Genomic DNA, 18,141 nt, shown 5'->3' with positions numbered 1-18,141 from the left:
TTAAATCACCAGTGAACTCTTGATACCCAACACTGATCTGAAGAAGCAGCTGTAATTGCCTGACTAGCTCATCAGATATATATTTAACTTTTTTCTGTAGAGGGAATGTAAGTAAGTGGAATAGTGAAAGGTGGCCTTTTGATTTGTTGCTTTTTGAGGGCAAAAGGAGAGGATGAGCTCTGGAGGAAGCGATGCAAAGCAAAGTGCAGCAGTATTTGGCTGCATGTCCCACCAGTGATGCTGGGTAAGGATGCAGTGAGACTGCAGAAACCCTCTGAAGCAGAGCAGACTTTGGAAAAGTTACCAATAAATGTAGGAGCAACCACTGTTTAAACTTCCTGTTATCCTAGAGCACCTTCAGTTCATTTTCAAGAGAAGACCTTCAGATATGAAACATTTCATGGTACATTGGCATTTTCAGTTCTTTTTCTTACACCGCTGTTGCCCACTCTTCCCACAGTTTGTCTGGCACCGTGAGGAAGCGTGGGAGTCCCCCAGCTCTCATCCTCTTGCCCACAATACTCTGCTCAGGACAGTGACGTTGGGGAAATGGGCCTTGACACATGGCCAGGTCTTTCAGCTGCTTAGCCATGCTGTGAGATACCCTGCAAACAATGACCTTAATAGAACTGGTTGTTTAAAATACCAGTTGCTTAGAAATGTGGGAGGAAAAAGGAGTAATGATCAATATTTAGGACTTCTGAAGCTCAAATGTTAAAAAAATAATAATTCTGCTCTGTTTCTATAAACTAAAGGAGTGTTACAGGAAAGATGGTATTTCATAAGACAATATGATGGTGAATTAAATAAAATGCAAAAAAAATAAAAAAGAAAAAATGGAGATGGAGAGAGACAGGAGAAAACTGAATAGGAGCAACTGCCTGGGGTGCAGTGTTAGATGCACACTACCCTCTTACCTTGTCTCTCTGAGTTACTCCAAGTGCCTTTGTTTAGCCAGTGCCAGTGTTTCTCATTGATAAAACTTTGTGGAAAAAAAATGCTGGTGCCCTCCTGGCCTGTTAGTTTTTCAGCTTTCTTGCCTACTGTGATCATATATCCTGTCTCCTCCTGAGCGAGAAAACCACAGCCTTGAAGCACTTCCAGATAGCTTAGACCAAGAGCAAGGTGAAGTGTTTCCCCAGCAGCCCTGCAGTGCATGCTCCTTTCCCACTCTCAGTTGCACTGCACAGGTGTGAGTTACAATCAGACCAGATAGATTTTGAAAGACCTTTTTCTACATGTAAACCCACTGGAACCATCAAGGATAGTGTTCACACCTCAGACTGATTTTTCTACTCCAGCAATGGGATTGAGTTTTCTTATTCTGGTGCTTCCTGCTGCCCTTGCCTGGCTTCTCCCTCAGATACGTAATGTCTGCACGTGCCATAGGCAATGCTGCATTGTGTACAGTCCTCCCTATCATTTGAACCTTTCTATTGGTAGACACTTCATGTTTAGTGTTGCAGTAGAATCTGTGAAGATTCAAAGCTCATGCAGGGAAGCACTTGAAGATATTCCCTACATAGATATTTTCATTTCAGTGAGGCTGCCCAAGCAACTTGCAGTGTCTTACTTTGCTTTATGCAGGGCAGTTGGATTAGCCAGTCTCCAGAGACCTCTCTGAATCTCAGTGATACTGTGATTCTGGCAAAGGCTTGTGGAGGCATTTAATAGCATACTTGTACTTTGTTTATTGTTGTGTTGTTTGATCTTTTTTTCTTTCCTTTTCCAGGCAAAAAGATCTCTTAGAAGGAGAAGAAAACTGGAGAAGGAGACAAAGCAATTGATTAAACAAGAGGAGCTGAAGCGGCTTCACAAAGCACAGGTGACAGTGTAGCTCACAAATGGACATTTTTCTCCCAGGAGTGCTTGGCAAGGACAGGGGTAGAAAATGTCTCCTCCGCACCTTTGCTCTTCACTGGGGCTCACTGACTGCAACACTGAAATCCTCCCAAAACATCAGGTGCAGTAAGATTTGTGTGTCTGGGCCTCACACGTCTGTGTGATGAGTCCAAGCGTGCCCCAGCAGATTGTCACAGCTTTGTCAAGCACATGAAAAGGAGCGACAGTGACTGACAATAGCAGTAGAGCACACTGAATTTGAAGGATGGAGAGAGGAAAAGGAAATATCATCCCCTGAGAAAGCAAGAAGCTCAGCTATCATCCTGGTGTACTATCAGGACTCTGGTAAAATAGAATGAGGGTTTTTTGTCCTCTCTGCCTTAAAGGTGAAAGTGAACCTTTTAATTTGTTAATTGAATTTTTTAAACGCTGGCACTAAGTCAGTTCAGTTTATTCTGACCCTGAAAAATAATCATGTTTGTTGAAGTCGGAGTTCTACATCATCCTCTGTTGTATTATGATAACAAGTGGATGGTTTTGGATGGATCCATGTATCTAACCAAAAGAAAAGAATGATTGTGTTATCGTTATCATTTTTATTTTGAGAGATGTAAATGATCTCCAAGTAAAATTATTTTCTCTTAATGCTTTGTGGAAGTAATCAAGTCCAAACGTTTCGAACCATCTTTCTTGTTTGCTTGGCTGTTCTGAGGGTTGGGTTTGGCATATCCTAACACAGCCTGAAGTGGAAAAACTTCAGTCGTATAAAGGTGTTTTGTGTCCATTTTCTGTAAGGCACCTCTGAAAATACCTGCAGTATACTGGGGTTCTCTTAGTATCTGAGATACTTATCCACACCAAAATGTGTCTAGAGAGAATTGTTAAATTGCCTAGGTGCCAGATGCACTTGATGAGTTTGCATATCCCATGACTCCTCAGAGACCTCTTCAAGCTGTTTCTCTAATCATCAGGGCTATCTTTTGTCTCTGAACTCTTAAGCTATGTCTGCAACTTTGATATATTTTTAATTCTGCAGGCAATCCAGCGCCAACTAGAAGAACTGGAGGAAAGGCAGAGAGCACTGGAGGTTTTTGGTGTTCAGCTGGAGAGAGAACTCAGAGGAGAATCTGGTAAGTGAAGGAGTGTTTGTTCTTGATAGTTTGGGTATTTGGTTGTTTTCTTTGTTGCTCTTTGGTTTGTTTGTTTTAAGGAGAGGGTTTTTATTTTTGTCGTAGAATTCAGTGCAACATTTTAAATGAAGAATGGAAGGACAGAAATCCTTATTTACCCCTTTCCTCGAGCTCTTTTAGCTCAAGCACCCTTTAGCTGAACACTGTAACATTCTTTTGGTTATCTTAGATTAAGAAATATTTGCTTTGAATCTGTATTTCCCTCCCACCACCCTTGTCCCATTTTTATATGCGTATATTATTAAATCCCAACTTGAGCTTAGTTTCTTCTCTGGGAAGGAACCAGTGCAGTTTCCAGGAGCTGTGGCTCAGTTACCAAGCTGACAATAGTCTTTGCCTGGTAACAGAGTCCTGACACATGAAATGCCATTCATACAATTATGGTGATGGCCATACTATAGCAACAGCACCCTGCAGTCCTACCACTCTAACCAGGCGAAAGATGATAGGAGCATCATCCTGCATGAGACCTGAACCAACAGTGACAACTGTCCTGAAACGTGGTGCTCTCCCAGTGCTCCACAGCGCTGGCAGGTTGAAGCTGGGGAAACCTTCTGCAGCAGGGTGGGACAGGACAAAAGGGGATAAGGGGAAGATTTGTGTGTGTAAGTGACTTCAGGGGAGCCTGTATTTCGGTGCTAAAAGGATTCTGGGGAGCAGACAGCCCAATTGAAAGCATCTGTTTATCTTTGTTTTAAAAAGGTGGACCTCAAGCTTTTGGGGCAGGCAGTTGCACAGGGCTGGATATGTTTTGGCACCTGACCTTGTTATCTTAGTTAGGAAACCCAGCAAAATCTCTACACACCGGATGTTTTAATGCCATATTTCTTAGCAGTTATTGCCCTTATTCTAACACCAAACTGTCCAGCTTAACGAGAGTATTTTACATTTATTAACAGTAAACTGGCAATTGTTTAATTCAAATGTTATTTAAAAGGCTAGAAACAATTTCTTTTTCTTAAACAAAATCACATTTATCAAATTTATCATATATCACTAACATTTATCAAATAGCACCCATATTACCACCTGTGAGAAACATTCCTAAGAAGACTGTGAGGTCTGGTATATTGTCCTTTACTACTGATTTCAGTGAGAGTGGGTGCTTTGGAAGGTATAAAAAATATGAGGAACAAGAGGTTTCTAGCTCTTGGGATAGATGCAGAGTACTGGGATGGATGGCCTAGAGCTAGCTCGTTTTTGCTGTTTTGACAATCGCATTTCCTAAAGAAGGCTATCTGCCAAGAGATTGATGCTTCTCATTCTCTTCCCATCCTCAGTAATTGGATTGCCCTCATTAAGGTGAAAGTACTATTTTTTCTCCCTGATCATTGTTTGCGTGTAGGTGGCCGGTTACAAATAGGGCAGATACTGAAATGTAGGATGTTACTGTCTCTCAATAACTCTTCTGGTGCAAAAGCATGAAGCTGTAAGTTTCCCAAACAAAATCTAAGTGCTTTGTCACTTGAATTATAGCACGTGTAATGATGCAGGAATCAGTGAGTTCAGTGTTCCATTTGACCTTCTTAAAAATAATGGGCATTATTGTTTAATGAATGACCAATGTTTATTAGGTTAAGTTGTATTTAAGCAGGTCTGTGCTTATGTAATTCAAGTGGTTTAATAGGTATTATTAAGGTGATTAGAAAACGATCACGGTTCAGCAATAATATTGAGCTGGAAAGGTTGTGAATAACCAAATTTAGAGACAGGCCTGCAAACACTGGTCTTCAGTGACATTTACGCAACTCTCCTTTAATAATTCTGTAAGCAGAGGATGAATGGCCCCTTTGTTAGTGGGGGTTATTCATTAGCTCCTCAGCTGAATTAGAAGAGAACATGCGTGGGTGTGAAACAACTGCCATGAAGACTGATGAGCAAAATGAGGCTTTCATGATCTTCTAATTGTAGTGACAATCCATGCTTTTTTTCTCTCTCTCTAAAGAAAGAAAGAATATCAATCCTATGAGTGTTTTTTCATGGCCCTATTTCCCTTTATCCCGATTCTAAATACCGAATAATAAATAATTAATGTATCACTGCTTTGTTTTCCACTGACATTTGTGGAGGCTTATAGAGATCTTTTGCCTACAAGAAAATACAGAAATAAAAATCCCCAGGCACGTTTTCCACTGAAATTAGCATAACCAATCAACTGACTGAACAAATCACAAGGAATGGTGGTAAAGGAGAAAATCTGTGTAGACAGAACATGGAAAAAAAATCCAACTCTGATTTGGGAGGAGAACAGACATCTGCACGTGTGTGGACCATTTCTGGTTTCATGAGCATCTATCCAAGGTTTCTCAGAACTTCCAACAGAGTCTAAAGAGATCAGCTGAAAACCTCCATGAATAAGGAATATGAGGTTTAGAAGTTCTAGGGAGGAGCAAACTTGCAGATCCCCTCCATGTGTAACATAGAGACAACTATTTTCACTTCTTTTCACTTTCCTGTTGCTTTTTCTTCCCATTTCACGGTAACTTTAGACTGGAGTCAAATCCCAATAGGAAATCACCACACACTGTGCGAGCTAGCATGACTCCTGATCTTGGCACAGGGGCCCACACACTTGTGATGCTTGAACAAACTGACCTGGGCTCTCTGGGATGACAGTACCTGCCTGCAGTTCTTCATGAGCACGGGGATCATGTAGAAAGGTGGCTGGGTGCTTCTGTTTTGTGGGGGAAAAAATGGGTGGAAGACATGAAGTGAGGAGCATGTTAAAAAGAACCTTGAGAAAAAAAAAAAAGAAAAAAAAAAAAACTAAACTAAAATAAAATAAATAAAAACAAATAAATTCCTCTTGAGAAGGTGGATAGCTTCTGCTTGATTAGGAGTATCACTGGACTTAGATATTCTCTTGACAGGCTTGACTGAGGAGTACTGCTGGTAAAATCAGCTTACCATCACAGATAGGTTTGCAAAGGAAAAGGAGAGCAATAGGAAAGCAGGAATCCATTTCTGATTAATGCAGGTAGGGAAGTTACTTACCATCTCCTCTCATCATTTATATAGACAGATTTGCTATTAACAAAAAAACTGTGTTATCAAAGGCAGAACTAAAAGAAAGCAAGTGACCATTTGGGGGGAAATAATATTGAAAGAAAAAATTTGATTTCCAAATAAGCAATGTTTTTAAATCTAACACAACTTTAATTGCAATAAACTACAGCACTCAAATAACCATAAACAGTCATGTACTGTATGTGTTATGATTGGACATTACTTATGTAAGTTGCATAGAGAAGAAAAATAAATCTGCTATGTGGCTCACCTAGCCTTACAAATGAGGATTATTTAAAGTGACCTCAAGTGACAAGAGCATTGGAAGGAAGCCCAGTCATGCATATTCAACTTTGCTATTTTAAACAGTTTCAGGCACGCAGGATGAAACTCAGATGCTTCATGAGTGGTTTGAACTGGTCCTGGAGAAGAATAAATTAATGCGTTACGAGTCTGAACTCTTGATTGTGTAAGTAAGGATGAACGTTAATGCAAAAGATGCAGAGGGGATACGGAAACTTGTACTCACAGCACATCTGTACATGTTGCTGTGAGACAGAGTTAGGAGCTGTCATAGAATAAACATAGAGTACAGTCTGTTTTGAATGCAGACCTTCAATGGAGCCCTCCTCATTGTTTCCTTCTCACAGTGCTTCAATTTATTTCATTCCTATAGGATACTCGAAAAAGCTACAGCACTCAGATTTTCTGTCTTCATGTAACATGGCCCTAATGAACACTTAGGCACTTTCTCTTGTGTAAGAAAAATAATCTGACAAATGTATCTCACAAGAGAAAAAAATCAAGGAATTCAGCACTGAGATGAGACAAGTATATACACCAAGCCAATAAAAGCTGCCTCGTGCTGCTGTTTGTAGTTGATGGAAACAATATTGGCTCATCTCTATCTGCTTCATCTCTTGTCCTCTGCAATGTGCTCAGCAGATAGCTGTAGGTGGCACCCAGATGTTTTCTCCATTATCTCTGGATGATGTGGGAAGGAATTTAAAGCTGCAGGAATCATTATTCATTCTGGCTGGACTCTGTTTGTGGGAGGGCTCAGGCTTGGCCAGAATGGTGATGTGAGTACAACCAACAAGCTTTGGCATAGCTGGTCAAAGCCCTGAGTGTTGCACTGTCAGAAGGAGCTTAATTTGATGCATAAAGCAAAAGGTGGTAGCAGTACTTCCATCAGTGTTGTGCACAGGCAATACTTTTAGCCCTGACTGCCCATGAAGAGAAAATAGTGGATAAACAGAATGCATGAACTCTTGGTTGAAATAATACTTACACTTGTATGGCTTTATTTAAAATTTTTATTATTTAATGTATATTTTATTGTACCCAGAGCCCAAGAATTAGAATTGGAGGACCACCAAAGCAGATTGGAACAAAAACTGAGAGAGAAGATGGCCATTGATGGTAAGTCAAAGTGGGGAACGTGCGCTGTTCTACAGTTACGGACCATGTCTGTCTGAGTACCCACTAGTTTTGAGGAGTGGTGAGGATGATACTTTTCCTTCTGTGCTCTTCTGCAAGGTTATGTCAACTGCGGAGCTGCAGGTTACCATTGCATTTTGGAACTGCTTTTATGTACTTGAGTCTACAGTTCGGGTTTGTCCTTTCATTCAGTATTAGAAAAGAGCATGGGGATGACAAACACAGGCAGACAAGTGAATACATAGCACTGAATACACCACAGTGTCCTGTCGGTTCTTCAGTATTTTTTCTGAAAAACAGTTTCTGTTCTTATAGTTTCTACATTTCGTGATTGGGCATTTTGAGTTTTATAAACTAATCTTGAAGTCTGGCACAAATGTTGTTACATTAGGTTTCACACCCTGATACAGTAACTGCTGCCTACCATATAGCATTTTAATTATGCTGTTATGTTTAGGCAACATTTGCAAATGTTTTTGTAAATAACTAGTGTTCTTGTTATTAGGGCTTTAGGGGCCTTAATGCTCAACTTCTAATGGCTTGAAGGCAGGATAGATTTTCCCTGGACTGTAATGTGAAAAATATTAACTACTATTGACTTCATTTGAGTGTAATATTTAATCCAAGTACAACAACTGTTAAAATGCAAAGCATAACAACAAAATGATCTGGATTATGACTTCTTGTTTTGTGATCTTTCAGACAGCCTTAAAAATGAGATGGATCTAAATGAGGAAGATGAAATTTTTATTGAGATGATGAAAGTGGTTGAAGAAAGGGATAAACTCGTGTCTGCCTTAGAGGAGCAGAGAGTGAAAGAACAAGCAGAAGACCAGCACTTTGAAAGCATTCTATTATCAAGGGGCTGTCAGCTGAGTGGGATTTAAACTGCCATCCGCAAACAAATGTAATTTCAGCAATATTTGTACTGTCTTCCAAAATTTAAGGTAATACAAATTTGAAGTCAGTTTCTTTGGAAAGGTCATTCCGTTATCAGGAGCTTTTAAAGAATTTCTGTGCTCACACTGGTGGGAATCGCTTCACTGTCAGCATCAAGGATCACAAGAATAAAGATGGAACGGATTTACCTGTCTGAGAGACATCGCAGCCTGTGAAAGGGAAACTGGCACTCCAGTGCTTCCTTGGAATGTTATTTTAATGCTGAAATAGAGTTCTTAAGAAAAACGATGATATCATATAGCATTTTTTGAGATGGCATTATTTTCCATCTGCTTGTCTGACTCTTTATGTGGTTTTGCTTACATTTTGGCAAAGCAAAACCATGATGAACTGTTTAAAGATCGAAAGCGAGCACCTCATGTAGAAATAAGTTAGTTGTATTTTATTTTTCTGGTGGAAAAGTCCTTTGACTAATAACTATGTGTAAGCACTCATTAAAACCATTGTAAATACAATGTCAGAGATGCATGTTCTAGGTATTCTCACATTTGAACGAGATGTTAAGCATCTCTGTGTATTGTAAAATGATAAGGGGCCATCAAGCGGGTAACTCCCCTAGGACTGTTACATACTCTTTTGTGTGTCACAGGTTAAGCTCTTCTTAAAGTGTGCTGAATGATCATTTTAAAATACTTATCCAGACCTGCCTCATAGGCTGTATCACAGGAAGGATCATGAGTGGTGTAGCAGTTTAACAAATCTCCCTTCAAATAATTCCTCAAAAGGACTGCAAAAAATATTGAGTTCTGCAACAGCAACGTGCGGTAGATAATGTTGTGAGTATATTTAAATTTCATTCATACTGCTGCTCAGAAATGTAGGTGTAGATCTTTTGCTGAAAGCAAGTGCCTTCTATCTCTTTTTGTTTGTGTCTGTTTGTTTTTCCTGTAGTCGTGGCATAGCAGACATGCAGAAATTCTTGTTGCTGTTCAGGACAAGTTTATGTACTTTCTTATGTCTGCAGTTCTGCAATCTAAGATTGGTAATATTTCAGACCTGTACATATGATGCGCTTCATGCTCAAACTGAAAAGCCAAGGAGACCAAAAGACTGTTTCTTCTTGAATATCATTTTACCTCACACTTCGACTCAAAGATTTGATGTTCTCATTATTTCATGACTGGTGCTTATTTGCAAGAGCTGCCTTCTTACAGCCAAAGCTACAAGCATTCTTGTTATGAGAAAATTAAGCTAAATAACCTCTTGGTAACTAGTTGTAGGGTAACAGGTACACTGGATCTTGGTACAATAACTTAGGAGTGATCTTAAGTTTTTGCTGTGTTGTAAGAAATTTAAATTATCCTTTTTAAAATTAAAAACAAAAGTTTTCACTGTTGACCACAAGTACGTAATATACCTCTGTTGCTGCAAGGACTGTACCACTGTTACGCAGTATTTATGTATTTATACTTATTTATTAGTCTGTGTAAAGAGGATAAGAGTGTCATGTTACATTTTACAGTTCGGATGTTGTCTCCAATTTTCATAAATAAGTTTATTTCTAACAGTTGTTTATAGGAAAAGGTCTGCAGAGTAGATTAGGTAGCTTTATCCATTTGGTAATTATTAGTAATAAAGTATAAATTAAGACATAAATAGTATCTCAGTGGGATGCCTTTACAACATAACATGTAGAGCTTTAACAGTATAATTTGTCTTTCATTTGGGTGGAGAGACGTAGCAGGATCCCTGAATATATTCCAGAATTACCATCAGCCATTTCTGTCTGTCATTCATATGCTGAGCACACCTTGATCTTCACGTTACATTTTTATTGAGATGGATTGCAGTGATTTGTTTTAAAAGTAACTCTATTCCTTTAGATTGACAGAAAGCAGAAGCAAGCAGGACAGCAATAAATATGTTCATTTTCTCTGTTGAAATCTGCTGGCATCCCTAGTTTTGTGGAGAAAATGTTCCCAGAAGCCTCGTGTAATCCAGGGGAGTGATACTGACTGGATCATCTGTCATTGTTTTCCGTAGGAAACAAAGTCGTAATATTTTCAGTGGATTCTTATTTTTTTTTTACAAGTTTTTACAGCAAACTTATTTTCTTAGTGCTTTGCGCAGTAAGGCAGTTCAGCACAGAAGCCCTTGGTTATATCAATCAGTGATTATTTATTCACCTAATTTGTACTAAAAGCCCCACTTGTCCTCCTCTGTACAAGAGGAGGAAGGGCGGCCCCAGAGGTCCTCTGCCAAAGTCTGACCCATTCACCCAGGGCAGGTGCTGTGCTCCAAGAACCTGGGCTCAGGTCACCCTGTGGTGCAGACAGGCTCCGAGACTTCACCTTACAGCAGATACTTGTTTGGCTGTTGAGAGCCAAGAGATTAGAGGCAGCAGGAGTTGAGAGCCATCAGCATTTAATGGACTGTGCAGATATTCATTGCCGAAATGATACTTTTCTGCATGCCATGTGGTGATAACACACTCCATCCACAACCACAGGTCCCACATGTCTACTCTTGGGTGGAAAAACCTGGCAGGCTACTGCTACCCTGACTGGTACTGCGTGCCTCACAAGCTTAGATCCACAAACATTCTGTGCAGGCAAAGCAGGAAAAGAATAAATTCTTGAGCAATTTAAAGCAAGTCTTTGTATTGTGTGAATAGAGGAGGCAGAATAAATAAGCTACGTGCCCTGTTTGCTGGTCAGTTTAATATGGCTGGCATGTATTACAAATCTGTCTAAATGTGTTTTGTTATGAGTGCTCTTACTGCTTGATCTTTTCTGTAAATTGACTCATTAATATATACTGGATTTTTTGGGGTATTTTTTTTTTTCTTTTTTTTTCAATCCTTGGCACATGTCACTGTTGGGTATAATGTGATGTGCTGGAATGTATTGCCATGTCTCAATGGACTGGATGTGAGCGGTTTTGTATTTGAAGAAATAAAACTGTATCTCACTCTCTGAAGTGCTTGTGAGTCATTTCCATCGTAATTTCTCTTCTCTGGTACCTGCAGTATAATAATGTGTGTCAATGGGTCAGAAATCATATCAGTTTCTTAATCCTATACTAGGAAGTAAATTACCCTGTGTTGCAGTTCACAGTTGTACTTTGTAGTTTAGAAATAATGACACCCTGAAGCTGGGTGGCATTCTATTCTACTTCTAACATAACAGGTTGTGAAATCCATGAAATCAACAGCTTTCTTACATAGGAATTCACAACCTAATTTCCTTTGTCACCACATACAAACTGCAACAGCTCCCTGAAGACTCAAAGGAAAAGCAACCATGTGGATCACTAAGAGTTGGTGATCAAAATCTTAAACGCCAGTTTTCAAATCCCTACTATTTTACTTGCATTAGATCATCTCAATTTGTTTATTTTTACCAGCGGAGAAGCCTTTCATAGCAAGACAACGCGCTGTTCAAGGTGAGAGAAGCAAGACTGGAGCTTATGTTAGCATCTGCACTGTCATTCCTGGCTCAGCGGCTTTGAACTGCTTGATAGTTCCTCCTCTTCAGATGGCAGATGGACAGCAGCAGCTTCCCTTTGAGGTCAAGGTAATTTCTGGCATATTTGAACTGAGCTTTTTTCACACATTTTGTGTGCCTGAGAGACAGACAGGTGTGCTAGTGACTCCTCGTGCTGTACCACTCACGATATCTCAGGACTGCACAGGAATTATCGGTCTGCTGGGTTTATTGGAAGTAATACATCAAACTTTTATCTGTGTTTAACACCTCTCGGGCAGCAGATGACCACTTAGGGGGTTTGGCTGTCCCAGAGCACAGTGTAGAGGGGAATTCCACCAATGAATCCCCTCCTATCTGCTCCTTCTATCTTCAAAAGATTCTGTATCTAAAAAAAAAAGCCAATTGGGCAAGGATTTCAGGGGATGGATTTTGTAAGCTATTACTTGCCTCAAGATCAGTCTGTTTGCCCTCAAGGTAAAGGAACGCCTTACTGGTTTTTATACTGTTTGGCTAGGTTTTTCTGGGCACGTGTGACTTCCACTAAGAATTTCACTTCCATTTAGCAGTTTCTTTTCAGAAAGATATACTGTTTTCTTTCTGATGTAAGCACGTACCAGAATGTGCTCTAGCAGGTTGGAGATTCTGTGTATCTTGTAAAATGTTGCTGCTGTTGAGGCCTAAAACTGAGTTCTGAGTTCTGCATGGACCATATGGTTATTTGCAGAGTCCAGCACACTGGATTTACCACGGTAGTGTGTGAAAATGATCCCCACAATCTTCATGGCAGCCATAAACTTGGCAAATACCTTGTGATATGTGAAGTACAAGCTGGATTTTGCCTAAATCATTATGCCCCAAATAGCTATGAACAGATCTCTGATCTCTGATCTCTGATCTCTGATAGAGATCTGGTGGCCCTGTGTGCCAGCAATGTGCTTGCTGGAATATTGATGTAACAGATGCACAAAATCATGGGCTCAAGTGAAAGGCACAAGTGATGCTTATTAAGAATTCCTGATACTGACTTTTCCTAAAACAGTCTCAATGCAGTCAGATGTGAATGCATATAAATTTGGCCATGCACTCATCGATGACTAACTGACTGAACTACACATGGCCGGAAGCATTAAGTACCAGAATGATGTTAGCATCTGAGTGTCATTTCCCTTTGGAACTTCTAAAATATTTCATCTCTGTAGCTGTCTACAATACATAATCTTTTGTTAGGTTTCTGAGCAGCCTCTTTTACTGTGCTGTTGACTGTTACTTGGTGGGGAGGTATGGGGTTCAGTAGTTAACTGTGCAGAATTGGCAGCCAAATGTGTGGGAAAATGACAAGGGTGGACTTTGGTCTAGTTCTGTTCCTCCTGAAGTCAGTGAAGAGATTTGCTGTAAGCAGTTACGGCAATAGCAGTGGGGCACTGGAGTGTCTGCCTTCCGTAGTTTAAGTGACCAATCAGATAAAAGGCTCATGCAGAGGGACATGTCAGAGACAAATGCTGAACTTAAAGACAGAGCAAGAATTTATTGTATGGCCTTAACCAGCTTGGCCTTAAGTCTGTGTGTTTAAAATAATAATAGTAAGCAAAAGTACTTTGAAAAACTAGACAGGACATCAGAGCTGACCTCTATCCCAGGAGTCAGCCATCTCAGGTGGTGTGCATGGATGGCTATGCAGGTGAATAAGAATGCATACGAAGTGTGGTGATGTAACCACCTTATATTACCTGGCAATAGCATGAACATGATGAGGCTACAATTAATCTGAGCTATTGGATGGCTCACCAGTAAGAACAAGGAGCTGACAGGGAGCACGGTGAGAGGCCTTGCGGTCTGCTCCAGGTTTCGGCAGCCTGCTTGGAACCAGATAGTAAACCCAAGGACATGCGGAGCAGTGGTGGCAGCTTGGGCTCGTTCTGCTTTTAACTGATGGCAGTATGGATGAATAAAGCTTTTCCCCAGGGCATATACTAACTGCACACAACAAATACTCATTGATGTCAGCTAACCGATGCCACCAGCTTGTGAAAACACAACAATTATGAGCTGATTTAGAAATATCCTCGCGGTAATTTCATTTCGCTTATTCCGCCTAAAGGACAGCGCGGTATTTGCATGAAGCGTGGGTGGCTTTTTGCCCGAATTGTTAATCGAGTGATTAAGCGGGGAGGGAAAGCAGCGCCTCCAGCTGACACCGCAGCCCCGGGTGCCGCCCGCACCAGCTCCCGAGCTGCAGCACATCATCTGCTTTAAAGGAGCTTCTCTCTAAAGCAACTCATCAGCAAATGAAAGGAGGACTGGTACGGGCCGTCGGTCGCACTAAGTCACCTTGTCTTCCCCCCCTTTCTATAGCGGTTATTATTTTATTTTATTTTATTTTATTTTATTTTATTTTATTTTATTTTTCCGTAGAAACCGCGACGCCCGCCTCCCTCAGCCAACGGCTGCTTAGCAAAGCGTGCTCCCTGGAGACGTACGCGTGCCTCCCGCTGGCACAGGGCTATCCCGCGGCACGGTTATAGATGATGACAGAGTGCAGAAACACCTGCCTGCAGCGCCCACCCCTCCCGCAGCCGCCACGTGCGAGCAGGTACCGAGTTGTGCCGGGACTGCCCGGCCCGCTCTCAGCTCGCGGCGGTCCCGTGCTTGACCGGGTGGCTCCTCATCCCGGCGCCCCTCAACCCCGGCGGGGCAGCGCGGCCCTCAGACGCCGCACCGCCCCGAGGCCCGGCCCCGCTCGGGCTGCCCGGCTGCGCCCTTCCCCTGCCAAAGCTGCGCCTCTGCCCGCACTCGAGCTTGCGGTGCGGCGAGGCTTTTCGCCGAGCGGGTCGCCCCGCGCCGGGGCCCGAGGCGAGCCGCAGGAAGGTACGAGGGGCGGCGGGGAGGGAAGGCCGTCCCCCGGCGGGACAGGTGAGGGCGGAGGGGCGCAGCCGCCGGCTGAGGCGCGTGGCGGAGGGCGGGCGGGAGGCAGGGCAGGAGCGGGAGAGCGGCGCGGAGCTGCCTCAAATGCCTGGAATAATTCCGCTTCCGTTCAGAGCCGGGAGCGGCCTCCCACGGCTCCGGGGCCTCGCAGCCGTCTCCTCCATCCCCGAGCGCCGGCCGGGCCCGCCATGGCATCGTCCCCCCAGAAGTCCCCTTCTTCCCCCAAATCTCCCACCCCGAAATCGCCCCCGTCCAGAAAAAAGGATGACTCGTTCTTGGGCAAGCTCGGCGGCACGCTGGCGAGGAGGAAAAAAGCCAAAGAAGGTAAGAAGCGCAGCTTCGCGCGTTTCCTGGGAGTTACCTCGGGACGGGGAGGGGGGTGGGAGGAGACACGGGGAGAGGAAAGGCTCGGGGGAGCGGAGGAAGGGGCTGACGGGTGGACGCGGCTGGGGTGGGCAGGCGAGCGGCGAAGGGAGGAGCGCCGCGTCGCCCCGGGGTGCCGTTCGCGGTGGCGACGCGGGGACGCGAGAGTGCCGGCCGGGAGACGCCGGGCTGCTGCGGCCGTGGGGCCGGGCCGGGCCGTGCGGATCGGCCGAGAGAGCGCGGGCGGCGCCCAGTTGGTCCCGTGGGCCGGGGAGGGCCGGGCGGGGCGGCCGCAGGGCCACGCGGAGGAGCGGGCCGTGTCCCCGCGGCTGCCCGGGGCCGTCCGGATGGCGGAGCGGGGCGGAGCCCGCCGCTCTGTGCGACTTGGTGTGCGTGCCGTCTGTGGCTTGCAGGGCTTTGGGCTGTGTCGGTGTGCGGCCCGCCGCCGGCACGGCGCTCTAGGAAAGAGGGGTCACGCACACAGCTTGCAACAGCGCTCCGAGGCTTACAGTTTAACCTGCTCGTTCCTGTGTCCAGCTGGGAGCCCTCGCCTCGTTGCGGTGGAGCCCGAAGAACGCTGAGCCGACAGTCGGGCTCTTGTTCCGTGTGTTTGAATCTGTGTTTGAATTAATACCCACCCCCTACTGAATCTACCGGTTTGGAATCCCGTGAGGCAGAGAACTGAGATTTAACCTTACTCACCCAGCGTTTTTGCTGCTGATGTTAATTTAAACTCGATACCAAGATAGCAGTCACTTCAAAACTGTTTTTCAAGGTTGCAAGTTGTTTGCTTGCAAGGGAGAGGGGCGTTCCACTCAGTAGACCCTGCTTCCGAGGTACATAGCTGGGCAGTGACAGCAGTACAGCATTTCAGACAGGCTCCTGTGCTGCAGATGAGGGTGATACTGCCTTGGGCTGTTCAGCCCCTTACTCTGTGTGTGATGCTTTGAGTAACCTGAGATACGGTTACTTGAGATACCATGGATGATGTCGGTAGGGATTAGTCATACGTTAAAATGTAATATTTAATTGCAGTGTATTTTATAGAGCGTTTCATGAGATCTAAAATTTGGAGCAGAGATTTGCTTGTGTTCTGTCATGTAGTGTCTTGATTTTTGTTTAAAGTACTTCATCTGCTGTCATCCAAGGATGAGAACACTGTTGTTAGGTGAAAGCACAAAGCAACTCTAACTTTAGATAGCAGAAAAATGTTGTTTAAGTGACAAAACCCACAAATGATTAACTGTGTTCGGTATTAATAGCTTTTCATCTTATGAAAAAGTGCAGAGATACTACTGGAATACTGGGTGATCTGTTTACAGCTGAACTGCCGTACCCCAGGGTTCTGTAGTTTTTGGTGAGGTTCTGTCCTTTTTGTTCCTGAAAACCATTCCAAGACTGAGCTGCCTCTTCTGTGCCTCTAAGGAGCCCAGGGGGTGCTGAGCGGGAGCATAAGGGCATCACTGGGCCTTTCTGTGTTCCTCAAAACCAAGAGCAAATCACACATTTTTGGTAGCGGTTTGTATTGCATATTAAACCTATCTTCAAACGAGTGCAAGGAGTGAACATAATGAGCTCATTTTCTATATATGGAGGCTTGTGTTATGTTATCTTGTGAATTTTACATGGCGGGTTCGGGAAGGCAATGTGTGATTGTCCTCCTTGGATCTGCCAGGCTTGACAATTACGGACACTGAATTTTCACTCTTTGTAATAGCTTACCCTAGTAGAGACTACTCTTCGGCCTACTTTATTTGCCATTGATGGGTGGGAAAAGGAACCAGTGTTCTTCTAGCTTCTGGGTATGATATTTCTTCTTTGACGTGTTCTGTTTTGATTTCAGTTGGGTGCGGGAGGTCACAGTAGTAGTGTTTTCTGTGTGCCCAAGGGACAAGTATGTTAACAGCTTACAGATCTGGTAGGCTTTGCTAATTCTTGAAAATATTGTTCAGTTTCTTAATCTTCACATTGTTGTAGTCATGCATTTGAAGAAAAAAAAAAAAGATATAAACTTATAAAGTAAAGATGGACAGGGGAAGCCTTAAGCACAGGGTGATGGGAGCGTTTGAGGTGCTTGATGTAAAATTTGTGTCTTTCTGGAATCTGTGACTGAAGTGCTTTGATGTGTGACTGACAGAGCTCACGCCTCCACCTGGCTGTGGGTGCTCACCAAAGGAACAGGGTTTCTTTGGTCCACAAGTGCCTTGTGTAAGGTGAGATATTTGGCTTGTTTTCTTTGGACCTGTTTCCATGACTTGTCTTGGAGTTGTACAGGGGAAAAAGTGTTGAATTTGTTGAGCAGCGAGGAACCAGGTGAGGCTTAACAAAAGCAAGTGTAGAGTCCTGCACCTGGGGAGGAACATCTGTGTGTGTCAGTGCAGGTTGGGGGCTGACCTGCTGGAGAGGAGCTCTGCAGAGAAGGACCTGGGTGTCCTGGTGTACAACAGGTTGGCCATGAACCAGCAGTGTGCCCTCATGGCCAAAAAGACCAATGTGATCCTGGGGTGCACTAAAAAACAGTGTGGCCAGCAGGTCAAAGAACGTAATCTTCCCCCTGTACTCTGCCCTGGATTGTGTCCAGTTCTGGGATCCCTGGTACAAACAAGACAGGGATCTCCTGGAAAGAGTCCAGCAGAGAGCCACAAAGAGATGAATGGGCCCAGGGCATCTCCCATGTGGAGAAAGGCTGAGTAACCTGGGTCTGTTCAGCCTTGAGAAATGAAGACTGGGAGGGGATTTGGTCAATGTCTATACATATCTAAAGTGTGGGAGGCAGAAGGACAATGCCAGGCTCTTTTCAGTGATGTGTGGCAAAAGGACGAGGGGGAAAATGGCCACAAAGTGAAGTATAGGAAGTTCAGCACAAATGTGGGTAAGAACTATGCAGTAAAAGTGATGGAGCACTGGGATGGGAGAGGATGTGAATTTCTTTCTCCGATGATGTTTGGGATCCATGTGGACAGCTACCTGTACAGCCAGGCCTAGGGAGC

General features: G+C 43.6%; 2 protein-coding genes across 2 annotated transcripts in view; both read left to right on the top strand.

The window, feature by feature from the left end:
• Positions 1-8,365, top strand: part of MICAL2 (microtubule associated monooxygenase, calponin and LIM domain containing 2) — a 141,963-nt gene extending 133,598 nt beyond the window's left edge. The window contains exons 36-40 of the mRNA XM_072338690.1: positions 1,733-1,825; positions 2,879-2,972; positions 6,408-6,507; positions 7,387-7,460; positions 8,181-8,365. Of these exons, the coding sequence (XP_072194791.1) occupies positions 1,733-1,825; positions 2,879-2,972; positions 6,408-6,507; positions 7,387-7,460; positions 8,181-8,365 (546 nt within the window). The remainder of the gene's footprint in view (positions 1-1,732; positions 1,826-2,878; positions 2,973-6,407; positions 6,508-7,386; positions 7,461-8,180) is intronic.
• Positions 8,366-14,395: 6,030 nt separating this feature from the next.
• Positions 14,396-18,141, top strand: part of PARVA (parvin alpha) — a 56,925-nt gene continuing 53,179 nt past the window's right edge. Inside the window, exons 1-2 of the mRNA XM_072337504.1 lie at positions 14,396-14,456; positions 14,902-15,112. Of these exons, the coding sequence (XP_072193605.1) occupies positions 14,977-15,112 (136 nt within the window). The 5' untranslated portion in view covers positions 14,396-14,456; positions 14,902-14,976. The remainder of the gene's footprint in view (positions 14,457-14,901; positions 15,113-18,141) is intronic.

The sequence above is a fragment of the Excalfactoria chinensis genome, chromosome 5 (genome assembly GCF_039878825.1).
Source record: "Excalfactoria chinensis isolate bCotChi1 chromosome 5, bCotChi1.hap2, whole genome shotgun sequence".
NCBI lineage: Eukaryota > Metazoa > Chordata > Aves > Galliformes > Phasianidae > Excalfactoria > Excalfactoria chinensis.
This window is presented reverse-complemented; position numbering and strand designations above follow the sequence as displayed.